General features: G+C 44.2%; 1 protein-coding gene and 1 long non-coding RNA gene across 5 annotated transcripts in view; one reads left to right on the top strand and one right to left on the bottom strand.

Moving 5' to 3' along the window:
* Positions 1–14,404, top strand: part of fhit (fragile histidine triad diadenosine triphosphatase) — a 367,464-nt gene that overhangs the window by 243,134 nt on the left and 109,926 nt on the right. For all 4 annotated transcript variants that reach the window (XR_015112247.1, XR_015112248.1, XR_015112246.1 and 1 more), the window contains exon 5: positions 8,880–9,025. Coding sequence is in view for 1 of the 4 variants with exons in the window: in XM_086200571.1 (XP_086056697.1) it covers positions 8,880–9,025 (146 nt within the window). In the remaining 3 variants the exon portion in view is untranslated. The remainder of the gene's footprint in view (positions 1–8,879; positions 9,026–14,404) is intronic.
* Positions 8,221–10,758, bottom strand: LOC147267411 (uncharacterized). Its single transcript, XR_015112249.1, has 4 exons — positions 10,622–10,758; positions 9,379–9,476; positions 8,871–8,977; positions 8,221–8,537 (listed from the first exon to the last, which is right to left on the bottom strand). It is a non-coding gene; the product is annotated as an uncharacterized LOC147267411 (long non-coding RNA).

Genomic DNA, 14,404 nt, shown 5'->3' with positions numbered 1-14,404 from the left:
CTGGCATCATGGGGTGTTTAGGAGATAAATATTATGATGATTTTCTGGAGCCTGGAATTGAGTTTGACGACAATTTTGCAAAGCTGGTTAGACGCAAATGTCAAGCACTCAGACTTCTCAGTCTGCAGATACAGAACTGCTGAACCTGACATCAAGGATGATTTCCTGACTGTCGGGGAGAGCTCAGCTGGTGTGACTGATCAACAAGAGGACAGACGATGGTTCCCCACACAGCAAAATGGATGAAGAACAACATCCGCTTGAAAGTCTCGCTAATGACTTGGACCCAAGTGGAAGAGATGAGGAAACAGATGGAGAAGGAGGTAAGAATGATGGGCCACGTCCTGGAGGAGGGTAGGACTGTAAAGCCCCCCCTCGGTAGACCTAGTGCTCAGCGCCAGCAGGGGACCAGAGAAGAGAGCTGGAGGCCTCCCTGTGATGGTGGAAGCCATAAAAAACATAGTCTCAGCAGCCACTAGTCTCGTGGTGACAGTCGTACCTGGTGGAGACCAGACGAAGGCAGCAGCAGCAGGAGGCCCAGGGATTATTGCAGCGAGGAAGACTATGACCAAGAGGATCAGCATGATGGAGGCTCACGGCATTGCCGTTGGTGATGACATGAGGGATTTAATACTTGAATTGTGACCACTGTTCAGGTGTGATACACTGAACAGCACCGCTTGTACTGGGAAGGAAGAAGACTGTAGAGCTCTCTCTCTCAGCCCCCAAAGTCTTGGATAAGCAGCTAATAAGCAGTAATGAGTGGGTCCTTGCACCCCTCACACGCTGTAATGTGTAGCTGCTTTGTATAATGAGAGGGAGGTGATACCTGATAATGTTTGGAATTTTCGTAAAGGAGCAGAGTGATGGTGCTCTGTGCATCGACTGGGTGCCATTATACAACACACTGTGTATTCAGTGTAATTTGGATATAAAACAATTACTTCCTGTATCCACTCGGTGGCCTGATGACAATATTTAAATTTCAGCTTTTAAATTCAGACCAGGGCTCTTATCAAACAAGGTTTTTGAAGATCAGTGAAAATTATGTTTTTTGTGAAACCCCAATGAAAGATAGACAAACGCCACAGGAGCCTCCTGATCGGGGTCAACATAAAGGCAGGGGCAGAGCAGTCACAGGAGCTTTCATGGTCCACTTGTCAGTGTTGATGGTCTCTCCTTTCCCCTCCTCATACATGAGAATGTTCTCTCGAGAAAATGATGGGATATGTCATAAGCACCCAAAACTGACCCATATATGTGACAGATTTAGCGTCTATAATAAATACAACTGGAACGGAGGAGGTCAGGGTGAGTCCTGCCATGGGAGATCATTGTTTAGTCCTATTTTCCGACATGACTTTCACATTTCCAACTGCAAAAAAAACGAAACAGCTTTTACTTTACAATGGTATTCTTAATAGCATCTTGTGACGTGATGTCACTGAACCCAAGGGTTGGACAGGGAACGAAGTTCAGCGCTGGTCCTGACTGTCTCAGCTGGATCCACTCCATCCTCAACCCCATGTGTTCCTCAACACCGTTAACGCCAGCTGAATGGTAACTAAAACGACACTGAAGGTGAACAGCACAAAAAAACTACATTCACCTGCACCTCAGCAAAACAGGTACATTCACTCACGACCAAGTCACCAACACCACAAACACAGCAGCCTTCATAAGCTTCGCTCAGTTGTGAAGTACTCCGTCCTTACGCAGTACTTTAGCTCTGCTTCAGGCAAAATCGCCCTCAATGTCGTTACGATGTAACGTACTGGCTGTGAGGAAGAATGTGTCGTTCTTTCTCAGTTTAGGATTATTTTAACCCTAAATTTATTTTCTCTGTAAAGATCAGGTTGCAAAACTGAGGAATGGGCTTCAGGGTGGACCACGGCCACAATAACAAAAAAACAACAACAACAAAAAAGGGTTCTTGTCTGGGAAGTATGGCTGGCCTACTCAAAAAGAGAAGACAAATGAGAAAAACTTGGGTCCCTAGCTAACTTAAACAGGAGAAAACGTGATGAACAAAGCTGGCAGTCCACCCTTACTATTGAAAAGAACAAAGGAAACTACTTTCAACACCAGGTTTACAAGCTTAGTGTGGCCAGTTGGGAGAGGAGGAGGAGGAGGAGGAGTGCCTGCTGCCGCCAGCTGTCCGCCATCTTGGCTCTTTGAATAGCAGGTGGTTTCCGACTGCAGCCTATCAGAGACCAGGGCTTGAAACAAACCCAATGATCCCCCGTCTCTGGCACACACCTATTTGCATATGGGATTGAAGCAGGAAAAAACACAGGCCACACACTCACCGCAGATGTACGAATAAAAAACAAAATGACCGCAGTCACAACAACACGATTTCATTTTGGCTTGTGAAAGACTAAAATCTAAGAAGAACACATTGAGTAAATCCTTTGTGTCAACCAGCTGCTGCAAAAGTAAACAATATTATTTTTAACTATCCAGGTGAATTTGCATGATGCTGCATCTGACATCATGAAAGCGAGAACGTCCTTACGCTTGGACATAGAATCAAATACGGCAGTCCAGCCACTGCCATGTTTGAATACTCTGACTTCCTGCAACACCATTTTATACGCCGCGGGATTATGTCATGTACACAGACACACATGTAACACCTTAACTGGGCTGCGTGTAACATTACAGCTTAACAACATGCTTCTTCATGCTTCTGACATTTTCTTCTCTGCCTTCTTGCATTTTTAGCCCTTTGTTCTCTGTTTTGTTCAAGCTCTGCTTCTAATTTCACTTTCTGACCTCCTGCATTACTTGCATGGTTCCACCTCACCTGTCTAGTAGATTCTGGATAGTTTTGTTCTCCAAAAAATCTTCAATGAGATCAGCAGTTCCAACATCGAATGGCCCGTGGCCAAGAGCTCCATTTTTACCCACGTTTTGGTTGGGCCATTTTGGCAGCCGATTGCCAGGCTCAGCCTTCCTAACCACAAGGAAATATTATCTTGACCCAAGAATCATTCCTGACCCCCCCATCCTGGTCCTGGTCTCTCCCATCTTTGGAGGGCCACATGCTTCCTGTGTCCTGTGTTAGTAGTCACCAGTTGCTTCTTGTCACATGACAGCAAGGAATTTCCACAGGTGAATGTCGGGCATGGCAGGTTGATGATAGGGATGAGCCGGATACTTGGATGGAATAAGTATTAGGCTCACATACTGTGATTGTGACGCTGCCGAGTAACGAACGAGTAACGATGTGCCATTATTCGGACTCAGGTATTTTTTTTTTTTTTTGAGGTGGAAAAGTTCTCATTGGGTGTCTGTGTCCCACAACGTTCTTTGATAAACAGCCAGCCTGTCAGTCACACACATAGTCCCTGTCCCCCAAAACACACCAACTAGCTGTTCTACGTTACAAGTCAGTCAGCATCAAGTCAGGGGCACAAGAAGCTCAGTCAAAACATCTCATTCTTAATCTGAGGCTTTTTAAAAAAAAATTCAAATAAACAATAAATGAAGCAACTTGTGATCAAACCCTATTAATTTCTTGAAACCAATTCAACAAATAACACACACACTTCCCTGTTAAACCACACCCAACTCTGGTTTAAGCCCCACCTCCTCCAAGTAAAGATACAGATGCAGATTTTAATTTTGGTGGTTGTAGAGACACAGAAAGGGATCGCAGTGTCCTCTCTCATCCCGAGCTGTAATTTTCTTCTGCCACTCGTTAGCAAGTCTACTTCAGATGGTCATCCAGCCCTCAGCAGAGTTAGCACGCAGGGTGAATGTGTCACGGCGGAGACGGGCTTGAGGAGGGTCGGAGGGAGGTTTCCTTTTCCCCCAGGCTAAGTTGAAGTCATAATAATACAAAAATGACACTGTGGCATTGGGAATGTTAATGGATTTGGGGTGCTGAGGTGCTGGGGGGTGCGTGGGCAGGGTACGGGGACAGATGTTTTCCCTCAAAGAAATGATTGCATTTGCAATGTAAAACCAATCTGCGGTGCCTTGTTCTTATTACATGCACCACAACCCCAGGAGTGAATCAGATGAACACAGTCAAATAACTGTTGTGACAGATAATAATGGGATATGAGCAGATGGTTTTCTCACTATGGAAATGTTCGGGCTCTTCAATCTCATCCTCTAACCCCCCACCAAACTGGAGCAGCCGTCCAGAGACAGTGGGGAGAGATTGGCCCAGGCAGAGACATATGGAACAGCTCTCCCTCAGTAAACCAGACAATAGTCGTGTGGATAAAATCAACCACCCCTGCAAGCTGAAGACCCCGGCCAATTTGGATTCCCTGGAACAAAAGTTGGTGCGGTGTGTTGATGCACTTTGAAAAGGTGCTGTGTGAATTGGCATACAGTGAAAGGAGTGAGGGATTGGCACCTTGTGAAAAATAACAGTGTTTATTTGGATGGGATGATGAACAGGGTGCCAGGCTTGTGTACAGTCTGTAGAAAACATGTTCTATGGTTCTGCTGCCCAGTGTGTATGTTCTTTACTTCCTCCTCAGCGACAATGTTCCTGTGGTTCAGTGTAAAGTTCAAAGGTTCTGGATGTCAAAGGGGATTGCGAGTGAGTTTCAAAGTATAGAAAAAAAATTTATATATTCAATGGAGGATGTAGGACTACAAACATGGTGTTCTTGACTCTGAATCAATCAGAATGTCACATAATTAAACATAACTTCATAAAAACAAGAAAACTAGGAGGAAAATGTGGAGTAAATTATGGCTGAGAAGACTGAGTGACTGTAAAAAACACTGTTATACATGTGTGGTAGGTTTAGCCGACATATTACTCACTTCCTGGATGTAGTGCTACACACATATATATATATATATATATATATATATATATATATATATATATATATATATATATATATATATACATACATACATATATATATATACACACACACACACACACACACACACACACACACATATATATATGTATATATATATATATGCATATATATATGTATAGAGCACTACATCAGTGTTTTTCTTGAAATTGGTTTATTCTGACTCAGTCTACCAGAATGATCCTGAAACTGTGGCACGTACGCGACGAGAGGCATGAATCAGACTCCAGAGTGGCCTGATCACTATAAAGCCTGCCCAGCTTCTCACCTCTATCTGTATGTTTCCATTGTATTAAATACAAATCAGTCTAAAATCCTCAAACTGTATGTGACATGGACCTCCGGCAGTCTTTCACACAACAGGTCAGTTGATTTCTTCCGGTGAAGTGTGATTCCCAGAGGCCATCAAGTCTGAACGAGTCAATAACAGGAGGTTTTTGACTCATTTACCTCAGAACAATATGTGTTCTGACCCAACTCCCTTATCAGCCGGACAATATGTTTTGTCTGTGCCTGCCCTGAACCGTTACAAATGGCCAGCCAGCGCAGGGAAAATACTAACGTGCCTTCTAGATTCTAGAACTTTACAGTAAACTTATGATTCTCACACTTGGAAAGCAGAGCTATGATGCTAGCAAGGTGCTAGCAGGACCATCTCAAGCATTTGGTATTTCACTGGATTGCAAGGACACTTCCAGACAGGTTCAGCTGAGGTCCGAGCTGCCATGATCTCAAGGGTTTTGTAAACGGACGGTTTTGCTGTTGCTCCCCATGAGCTTCAGCCTAAATATATGTAGCTGACTCGACGCATTCTGGAGTCATGCATTTCAGGACGGAAGCAAAAAATGTCTTTGTGAGCTCAAGGCAACTTTTTGTGAGTATGTAAAAGGCAAAATAAACTCTTTGGGTGAAGTAGCTCTTTAAATGGACTTAGGGTGGTCAGAGACCACACACACCAAGTCGACAGAAATGTAGCATGGTGTGAGACCGTTTCATCACAGTTATTTTCAATCCAGTTTTCTTGCAGCTTTGATTATTATTATTGTGTGTGTGTGTGTGTGTGTGTGTGTGTGTGTGTGTGTGTGTGTGTGTGTGTGTCCACTTCAGATCCAGCAGGCTTTACAGTAGTTGATAACTTGAGGTTAATGCGTCAGTTGAGAAACATTATTCATCCAGCAGCACAAAGTAAACAAGCTGTGTCTGCTGTCTCTGTGCTCTCCATCCTCGCTCGGCCTCATCTTTCATGTGAGCGAGCTCCATCACCGAGGGAGCACGCAGGAAAAAAAGATATCAGCTCGTGTGATATCTGATTTTATTCCAGTGCTGCTTGCACACACATTCCCGCACACACGAGCACAGAAAAACGAGTAAAGCGATCATTTGTGCCACTGTTTGTGGCTCTTGAGATGAATGGCTCCCAGACGAGGCCACTGTGGCATGAAATGCTAAGATGTAATCATCTTCTCGCAACAGGATGCTGTTTCATGAGAAGGGAATGAACTCCAGTGTTACTTTAACTTTTTTTTCATCTGTTTGCTTCTTGATATTTCCTCTCCACTAAATTGACATTTTAACACCATCAGACTTGTGAGAGACATCAAAGTGTTTTTAATATTTTTGATACTTAAGAAATGCTTCACTCGTTCAACTGAGCTATTCTGGTGTTAAATTAGGCTTCTTTTTTTGTTTGCTGCATTCCAGGGGATGTATAAAACACCATTTATTTTTGCAATGTGTAGATTTCTTTACACACCAACTGCTAGAAATTCTAGTTTGTCATAATCCAACTTTTAGCATTCCTACCATTCTTTCTGTGGTAACTGCTCTCCTGGTGGTTTTGATTCCCTTTTTCTGTGTTCATTTTGTGAACTTCTCTTCACTTCCGTGCCTTATTAAGTCACTGCTATTGATCAAATGACCCATGACGGAAAGCAAGAGGCCCTGCACCCTTTTGGATATTTGCCCTCCCCTGCTGTTGCCATGGCACCCATCAAACAGTGTCTTACATCTGTCACTGAGCTTGATTACTTCTCGGTGTTGAAACGCACCATAGTAGTATTAGAAACTTCCTCCCAATATGTTCCTTGACCTGTATGACTTCAATGACACGGGTCATTTTTCTTTAATAAGACTTTGGCTGCTACTGAGACAGTTTTTTTGTTTGTATTTTTACCACACGTATTAAAAAGGTTCTGTGAAACTTTGTACAAGTCGGTTAACTTTTATTCGTGGCTTGCTTTGATGCATCGGAGCGTTGATGAAGTCGATCAAGAAACAGCTGATTAAGACAAAGAGCCATTCATGGGACAGTGTGTGGGAACACACCCAAGAGACAATTGTGTACCTTTCCGTTAGTCTAAAGGTGTACTTGTAACCTCCTTAAGACCGATATTGCATCTTCGGGGGGGGGGGGGGGCTCTTCAAATGTGTACCTGTGAGCACAGGTGTGAGTGAATATCTCTGTCGTCCAGTTGTGGTAACTCCTGTGTCGTAGCCAACTGGACTGTTTCAGGTCTCTGAAGACGTTTTGCATCTCATCCAGAAGGCCTCTTCAGTTCTAGCTAACTGGTGGGAAGTGTCAGGATTTACACTCTGAGGGTGTGACCAAGTTGTTAAGGTCACATGGGCGTCGTTGACCAGCCGGTATTCATGTGGGTGGAGCCAGGTGAATGGGTGTTGTCAGGCAGCTTCAGACCCATTCACACTTGCATCCACCTGGCTCTCATGAACCACAAGGTTCAGTCAAGGAAATATGGCGTATATCCTGAATGAGCTCACGTGACTTAAATGACTCCATAGGGCTCACAACACAACATCTTTGGGAAACCTGAAGTCCTGCTGCCTTAAGAGTCTTGGAAAATAACTCCTCCAGCCCTGGACCTTCATATTTGTGTGTATGCTGCTGTGTCGTGCATAAATGTGCATGCCGACTCTTTTAATGGGAAAACATGCTAATCATATGTGCAGCGGGGGGGCCACTGCAGACCTGGAGGAGGCGAGCAGACCATCAACCGGAGCAGCAGGACTCCACCAAAGCTCCCTGAGGGGAGGCAGACATAATGTTAACAGTAATAATGTTTCACCTGATTACATTCTTGTTGTGATTGTAGAGGAATTTTGTGTGATGAAAGAATCCGTTGAACACAAGAACCAGGCTGGAGACGGAGAGGTGGCTGATGCTGGATCCTTCACTGCATGTCCTATACAGATGTACCAGGTTGAGTCAGCTCCCCCAGAACATCTGTAAACAGTCATACTGGTAGTGTTGGGCGTTCCCAGTTCTGCCTCACTGGAACATCATGCACAGATGTGACCTTCACGTCGTCTGAACACAGTTGTGCATCCAGACAACGCTGCCGTCGTGAGTGTCAGCTTTACTATCAGTAAGTGTTGTAAAAACAAAATGACGATTATAAAAGAATTCTTGAAGGCACCACAGGTTCACTCCCAGCCTCAGATCAAGGCCCTCAGCTCTTGAACTTACAGACGACGTTCTCCTCTTGAGTTTCTAATGGGGCCTTAAATGGACTGGAGATATTGTAGATTCCAGGTTCTGGATTTGTGAACGTGTCGTGATGTTGCTGTAGGCTGGTGATCATCGAGTGTCACCTACATCAACCCTGATCAAGCCACTCTTGTTGGTCGGCTGTGCTGGAGATGTCTTTGCTGGTCTTTCTACTGGATACCAAAATCCACACATAAAATAAATCAACATTTAAAAAAAAAAAAAAAAGAGATTGAAGTGGCATCCATTTTGGCTGTTGCCTGGCAACTGTTTAACATGAGTGATTGCTCTCGGTCAAAATATAAAATTATGTTTGAACATTTTTTCAACAATTCCACTTTTGCTCCTACATCATGGCCACTTGCATTGTCTGTTCACACTGAAGCACAAAGTCTCACTTGACTCGCTCATGAATCTGATCAGACACGAGGTGACAGTCCTTCTTTTATCTGATGAGCAATGTCTGACTCTCCTGTTACACTCAGAAAAATGTTTCCTTAACTAACCTTCTCCAGATGTGTTAGTGTGTCCTCTGAGGCCGGTGGAGCGTCTACGGGATCTTCAGCCAGATGAGCTGAGCGATTTATTCAGCACCACCCAGAGAGTCGCCAACCTGGTGGAGAAGCACTTCAGCTCCACTTCGCTCACCATTGCCATCCAGGTACCAAACAGTTTTATTACCTTCTCTACAAACATCCATCCATCCATTTTCTTACGCTTATCCTTTTAAGGGTCGCGGGGGGCGAGAGGAGGGGTTCACCCTGGACGGGTCACCAGTCCATTGCAGGGCCAACACATAGAGACAGACAACCATTGGCTCTCACAGCCACGCCTACGGTCAATTTAGAGTATCCAATTGGCCAAGTAGTACTACAAACAAACAAAATAAATGAATAAACACATAGCCATTTATTTAACAATCAAATATAAAACATTTTGTTCTTTTTCAATGCAGTAACATACTTAGAGACTTTTATGCTCTCTCCCCCCCTACATGAAATGGTTTGGTCCTACCTGCCCAGGTAGAGCACATGCTAGTGAGTATGCTAGCAGACGGAGGCAGTTTCATCCAGCTAGCGTCATGTCTCTGCTGCTGCTTTCCAAGGAGAAATCTATCGTAAACACAGAGAAGGAAAAGAAAGAGAGGAGAGAGCTTTGAAAGAATGACAGGATGAACCCAAGGGTTTAAAAATGGTGGGTGGTGCCATCGATAAACGTGGTGGTGGCAATGATCAGAACTCAGTGTCTTAGATAATGAAGCTGCAGTGGGATGCAGTGCTGTATTTTCACTCTTCACTGTCCGCAAATATCTTCCACTCATTCTGGGCTCCAGAGTTGCAGCCCTACAAAGGCGGTTATTTAAAGCTTTGAGTTCCAGAGGGGTCATTGCAGTAATTACACAGGGCTGATGTGGCCTGCTGGGTGAAGGGGGCCAGGGTGATAAAACCCCTGGTGGGGCCTCTCCATGAGTTAGTCAAATTTAGCTAGTGTTGCTAACAACTAGCTTATTGTATTTGCTAGTTACCGAGGGAACTAACGTAATTTCAGCTTGACATTCTGCTAATTTGGACTTTTACTAATTAATGCACTTCATTTGATAGAATGAGGCTTTATGGTAACATTAACAGCTCATACTGGGAGTGAAATGAAGCACGATTACCAGTCTCAGCCTCATGCAAAAGAGCTGAACTGTCCATTCTGTTTTCGGAGGCTGCTAAACAATAAACTATAATATGAAAAATCTAATAATTGAATTTCAATGCAGCAAGCAGGGAACTTGCTTTTGAAGTTGACCAGCAACAGCAGTTCTTGACCCTGATTACTATTCACACCTAAATTTAAACTTTTCATCCATCCATTTTCTGCCTCTTCTCCTGTTAAGGGTGGCGGGGAGGGGGGTGGGGTGGAGCCTATCCCAGCAGCCTTCACCCTGGACGGGTCACCAGTCCATGGCAGGGCCAACACATACAGACAGACAACCATTGGCTCTCCCAGCCACGCCTACGGTCAATTTAGAGTCTGGATTAACCTGGTCCCTCTTGATGTCTTTGGACTGTGGAGGAAGCTGGAGTACCAGAGAGAACCCAGCAGGAACAGGGAGAACATGGAGACTCACACAGAAAGACCCTGTGCTCCAGCTGGGGCTCCACCCACAACTTTCCGATTGTGAAGAGACAGTGCTGACCACTGTACTGCCCCTTTAACTTTTCTTAAAAAAAAAAAAAACTTCTTATAAAAAAAAAAATCACTCATTAACTGTGTCCTTGTGTGAGTTTCCTCAGCAGCTGATACTTTCAAAGTCCACAGCGTCTGATTTGATTGACAGGTGTGTTGGTGTCCAGTCATTGTTAGAACCAAAGGCTTGAAGTCGTCTTCTTAGTAACACAAACCAGGTTGACATGTGTTCACTAGTGAAGCTGAGGCTGCTCTTATAAACCCATCAAGATTGGGTTTCTTTAATCTGAGATCAAAGACAGAATTCCATGTACAAGGAAATAAACTGAAAGCCTCCTGATGACATCATCAGGAATTTTGGTAAGAGACCATATGAAGTGGACAGAGCAAATGTGACATCACACTTTGTTTCCTGTTTGAAGCCTTGAGTTTGGCATTTTAAGCGTTGCTGTCTTGGGTCTGTGACACCCGAGCTGACGATATCTGGACGAGTCTGCTGAGCTGGAGCAGATCGAATTGATGTTAGCGACTATAGTCAATGGTGAGAACAACCAACCTGTCACGCAAAAAGGCCACACCCTCAACTATGCTCACAGTACCATCTGAGAATTGCAACCGTCTGGAAAAGGGAGGACTCTATCAAAAAGTTCTTGGCAGGTGATTGGATTATCCACCGGTCCGCTGATTTCAACCAATCAGACCAAAGAACCGATGGACTGCAGAAGCCATCAGAACATCACTGAATGCCTAGAATGGTGTTTCATGTTCCACGTTCAAAGAAGAAATACCCTCCAAATTCTGATACACCTGATGCTGTAGCACAGGGTTCCCCAATTAGATTTCACCAAGGGCCAAATTCTGACCTGGGCACCAAGCCGAGGGCCACAGCACCCGTGGGGCACGCGGCGGCAGGGAGGGGGGGCGCCACCGCACCCCCACTCCAGTGACGGGGTAGATACCAACGTTGAATCTGCAAACATTGAATTATAGTGCATGATAACATTATTATTAGTTGTGCCCTGGGATTCAGGAATACTGCTTGTGTGGGTCACACAAAGACAAATTGCACTCTGGAAACAAAAGTTGAGAACCAACCATTTACTCAAAATGAATATTTGGTTATTACAGTCTGCTTGGAAAGTTGCCAGTTTACAATCCCCCCCCCCCCCCCCCCCTCCCGCCTTTTTGCTCACAAGTTAGTGTGGGCCAGTCTGGGCCTTTTGGGGAACCCTGCTGTTGCAGCACCTCCTCAGGACCTGCTATTGTTTTGAATGTTCACTGAGCTCACACCTAAACCACGCCCCTGACACGCATAACCTGATGCCTGATGTGAAGGTTTCTCACCTGGCCATTTTAATAATCAAAACAGAAATCAAAAACGTTAAAAACGCTGTGAAACGCTTTCTGTTGTTGTTTTACAAAACAACAGCTGGAAAAGATTTAAAATCTGAGAATGAATTTAAAGATTCAAATGAAGTAAACTGGCTTCTTTTGGAGTGATGTGGTTAAACGTGAGAAATATGTGATTTTTCAATGTCATTTTAGTGTTGGGATTTGGCTCAGCAGTTTCAAAGTCACCTGAATATCCTCAAATGAGTAAAAGGCTGACTTCAATTCCCATAGAAGCTTCTTTTTCTGCCAGTATTTTTAAACAACCGTCCTCCGATGTAGCATTTAATTCCTGGAACATTGTCAGCCTTTTTTCCTGTTTAAAAGGATCAAAGGTGATGCAGAAGCACAAAGGATGTTATTTTATTCCATGTTTTCTGTGTCAAAACCTGGTGCTACATGACTCACAACACACCTCAGCCTGCCAAGCGTTGCGTCAGAGATGCTCTCCAGACAGAATCTGTCACTAAAACGTCAATATAGGTGGTTTTGAAGCTTGCGTTTAAGACCTATCAGGTCATCCAGATCCCTCCGGAGCCACAAAATGCTTTCCACAGGTTCTATTTCAAACCAAATTCCCTCTTCATGTTTCCACATGCAGTGGTTCCGCAGAACGGTGACGTGTTCTGTGGAAATGGCAAAAATAAAGACAAAAGCACAGGCTTGACTTCAGACTGCCCCATTAGCTTCAGTTTGTGCAGAATAAGAACCTAACACCAAGCACAGAGCACTAGAAGCCAGGGAGATGGTTCCATTGTAGTTTGGATTATTAATGGCAAACAAAGTTGAGCAGATTCATGCATTCTGTTGAAGATCATCTGCAAAAATGAACAAGTTTTGTTTTTTTTTGAAAGCTAATATTAGATTATGAACGAACGACACCATGGACGCAAAACATGACGCCATGTTATGGAAGCTAAAGTTCCCCATCTTTTGCACTGACGAGATACAGACTGCCTCACACTCACATTCTTCCTTGTATCACAGCTTCCACCACTAGGTGACGATACTGACTCCTTTAAACTTCTGGTCTGCTGCAGCCGGCAGGATAGGGAAGTCGTGCCAGGTGGAGGGAGCCACTGCTACAAGTTACTCTACGGCTGCATCCGAATTGCCAAGTAGGTTGTATCGTAGGTCGCAGAGCAGGTCGTAGGCTGTCCGAAACCACAACTGGCGCGAGTAGCGACCTACTTCGCAACCTAAATTCCAGCCTAAACACGCCCACATTGTAGGTTGGTTCAGGTGCATCCTACGGAGCAACCTATGGCCCACAATGCACCACGGACTTCTTCGTCCCCTAAAAACTTGTGGACGCGCAAGCCAAGTTTGCGCCATCAACAATCTCCCATTCTTATGCAACACAAACATTTATAGTCATCGTTGATGACTAAAGGTGTGCTCACACCAAAGGCGACGAGGTGTGAACACACCTTTACAGGTGCGTTAATGTGCTTAATCATAGAGAATGAATGAAGGGTGCACTCAGAGTGGAGTGCAGTACGACAGCCAGGCCAGCAGTGGGGCTTTCGTTGGTGCTGTCTACCTAATTGCAGTATCTGTGCTCTGCCAGCAGAGGTCGTGCTTCACCACCAATCTTCTAGGGTGTCCGAATGGTACTGCCGTATTTAGGTTGTAGGAGTAGGCTGTAGCGGTAGGTCGTAGCAGTAGGACATAGGTTGCCACTTGGCGCAGCCTACTACTGGAGTTAGCTACATGCTAGCAGAGGTGGACAGAGTGCACAAATGCACTACTTGAGTAAAAGTACAGATACTCCTTGTCAAATATTACTCCAATACAAGTAAAAGTAGCTTAGTCAAAATATTACTGAAGTAAAAGCACTTAAGTATTTCCTCAAAAAATACTTCAGTAAAAGTCTTAGAAAATATATCAGGAAATAAAGGAAAGGAAAGTGGCTTTATTGCCATCGTACGACTCAAGATGCCATTCTGCTACAAACACATTTCTGGCTTACACACAAAGACAAGGAGCCTCAGAACACAGACATCTGTGGTAACGTTCAGTGTATCCCCTCATGAGCGAATTAGCTTTTAGATTACTGTCTTCAACATTTTTTGTTTTGTTTTATTGGCTAGTTTACTTATATCATGCATCAGTGCCAAAAATAACACCCACACACCTATCCCCTACTTTTGACTCTTAGATATGCCTAAAAAAACCTGAACAGAAAGTCAACTTAATCATTCAACTGCACTGCAGCAGCCACATTTTTAAACCATTTAAAAATGGCAACTATGCTACTACAAGCACAGACAATTACCTTTAAAAAGTCCATCTGATCTTTAGCATTGAGCTAGCTAGCGCTGCTCACATGCTGCAACGTGCTTTTTCAGGTTGGATGGGGAGTTTTTGTAGGCTGGGATGTAATTTGTGTGCGGGAAGCGCAGCAAACATTTGAACTGAAACAAACAACAGTGTCAAACACAGGTTTGAGATAAGGCCGCAGGTGCTCGGGGAG

The sequence above is a fragment of the Aulostomus chinensis genome, chromosome 3 (genome assembly GCF_037954235.1).
Source record: "Aulostomus chinensis isolate RoL2024-O1b breed Wild chromosome 3, RoL_Achi_v1.0, whole genome shotgun sequence".
Classification (NCBI taxonomy): domain Eukaryota; kingdom Metazoa; phylum Chordata; class Actinopteri; order Syngnathiformes; family Aulostomidae; genus Aulostomus; species Aulostomus chinensis.
The sequence above is the reverse complement of the archived record's forward strand: the minus strand, read 5'-3'. Positions and strand labels throughout refer to the sequence as shown.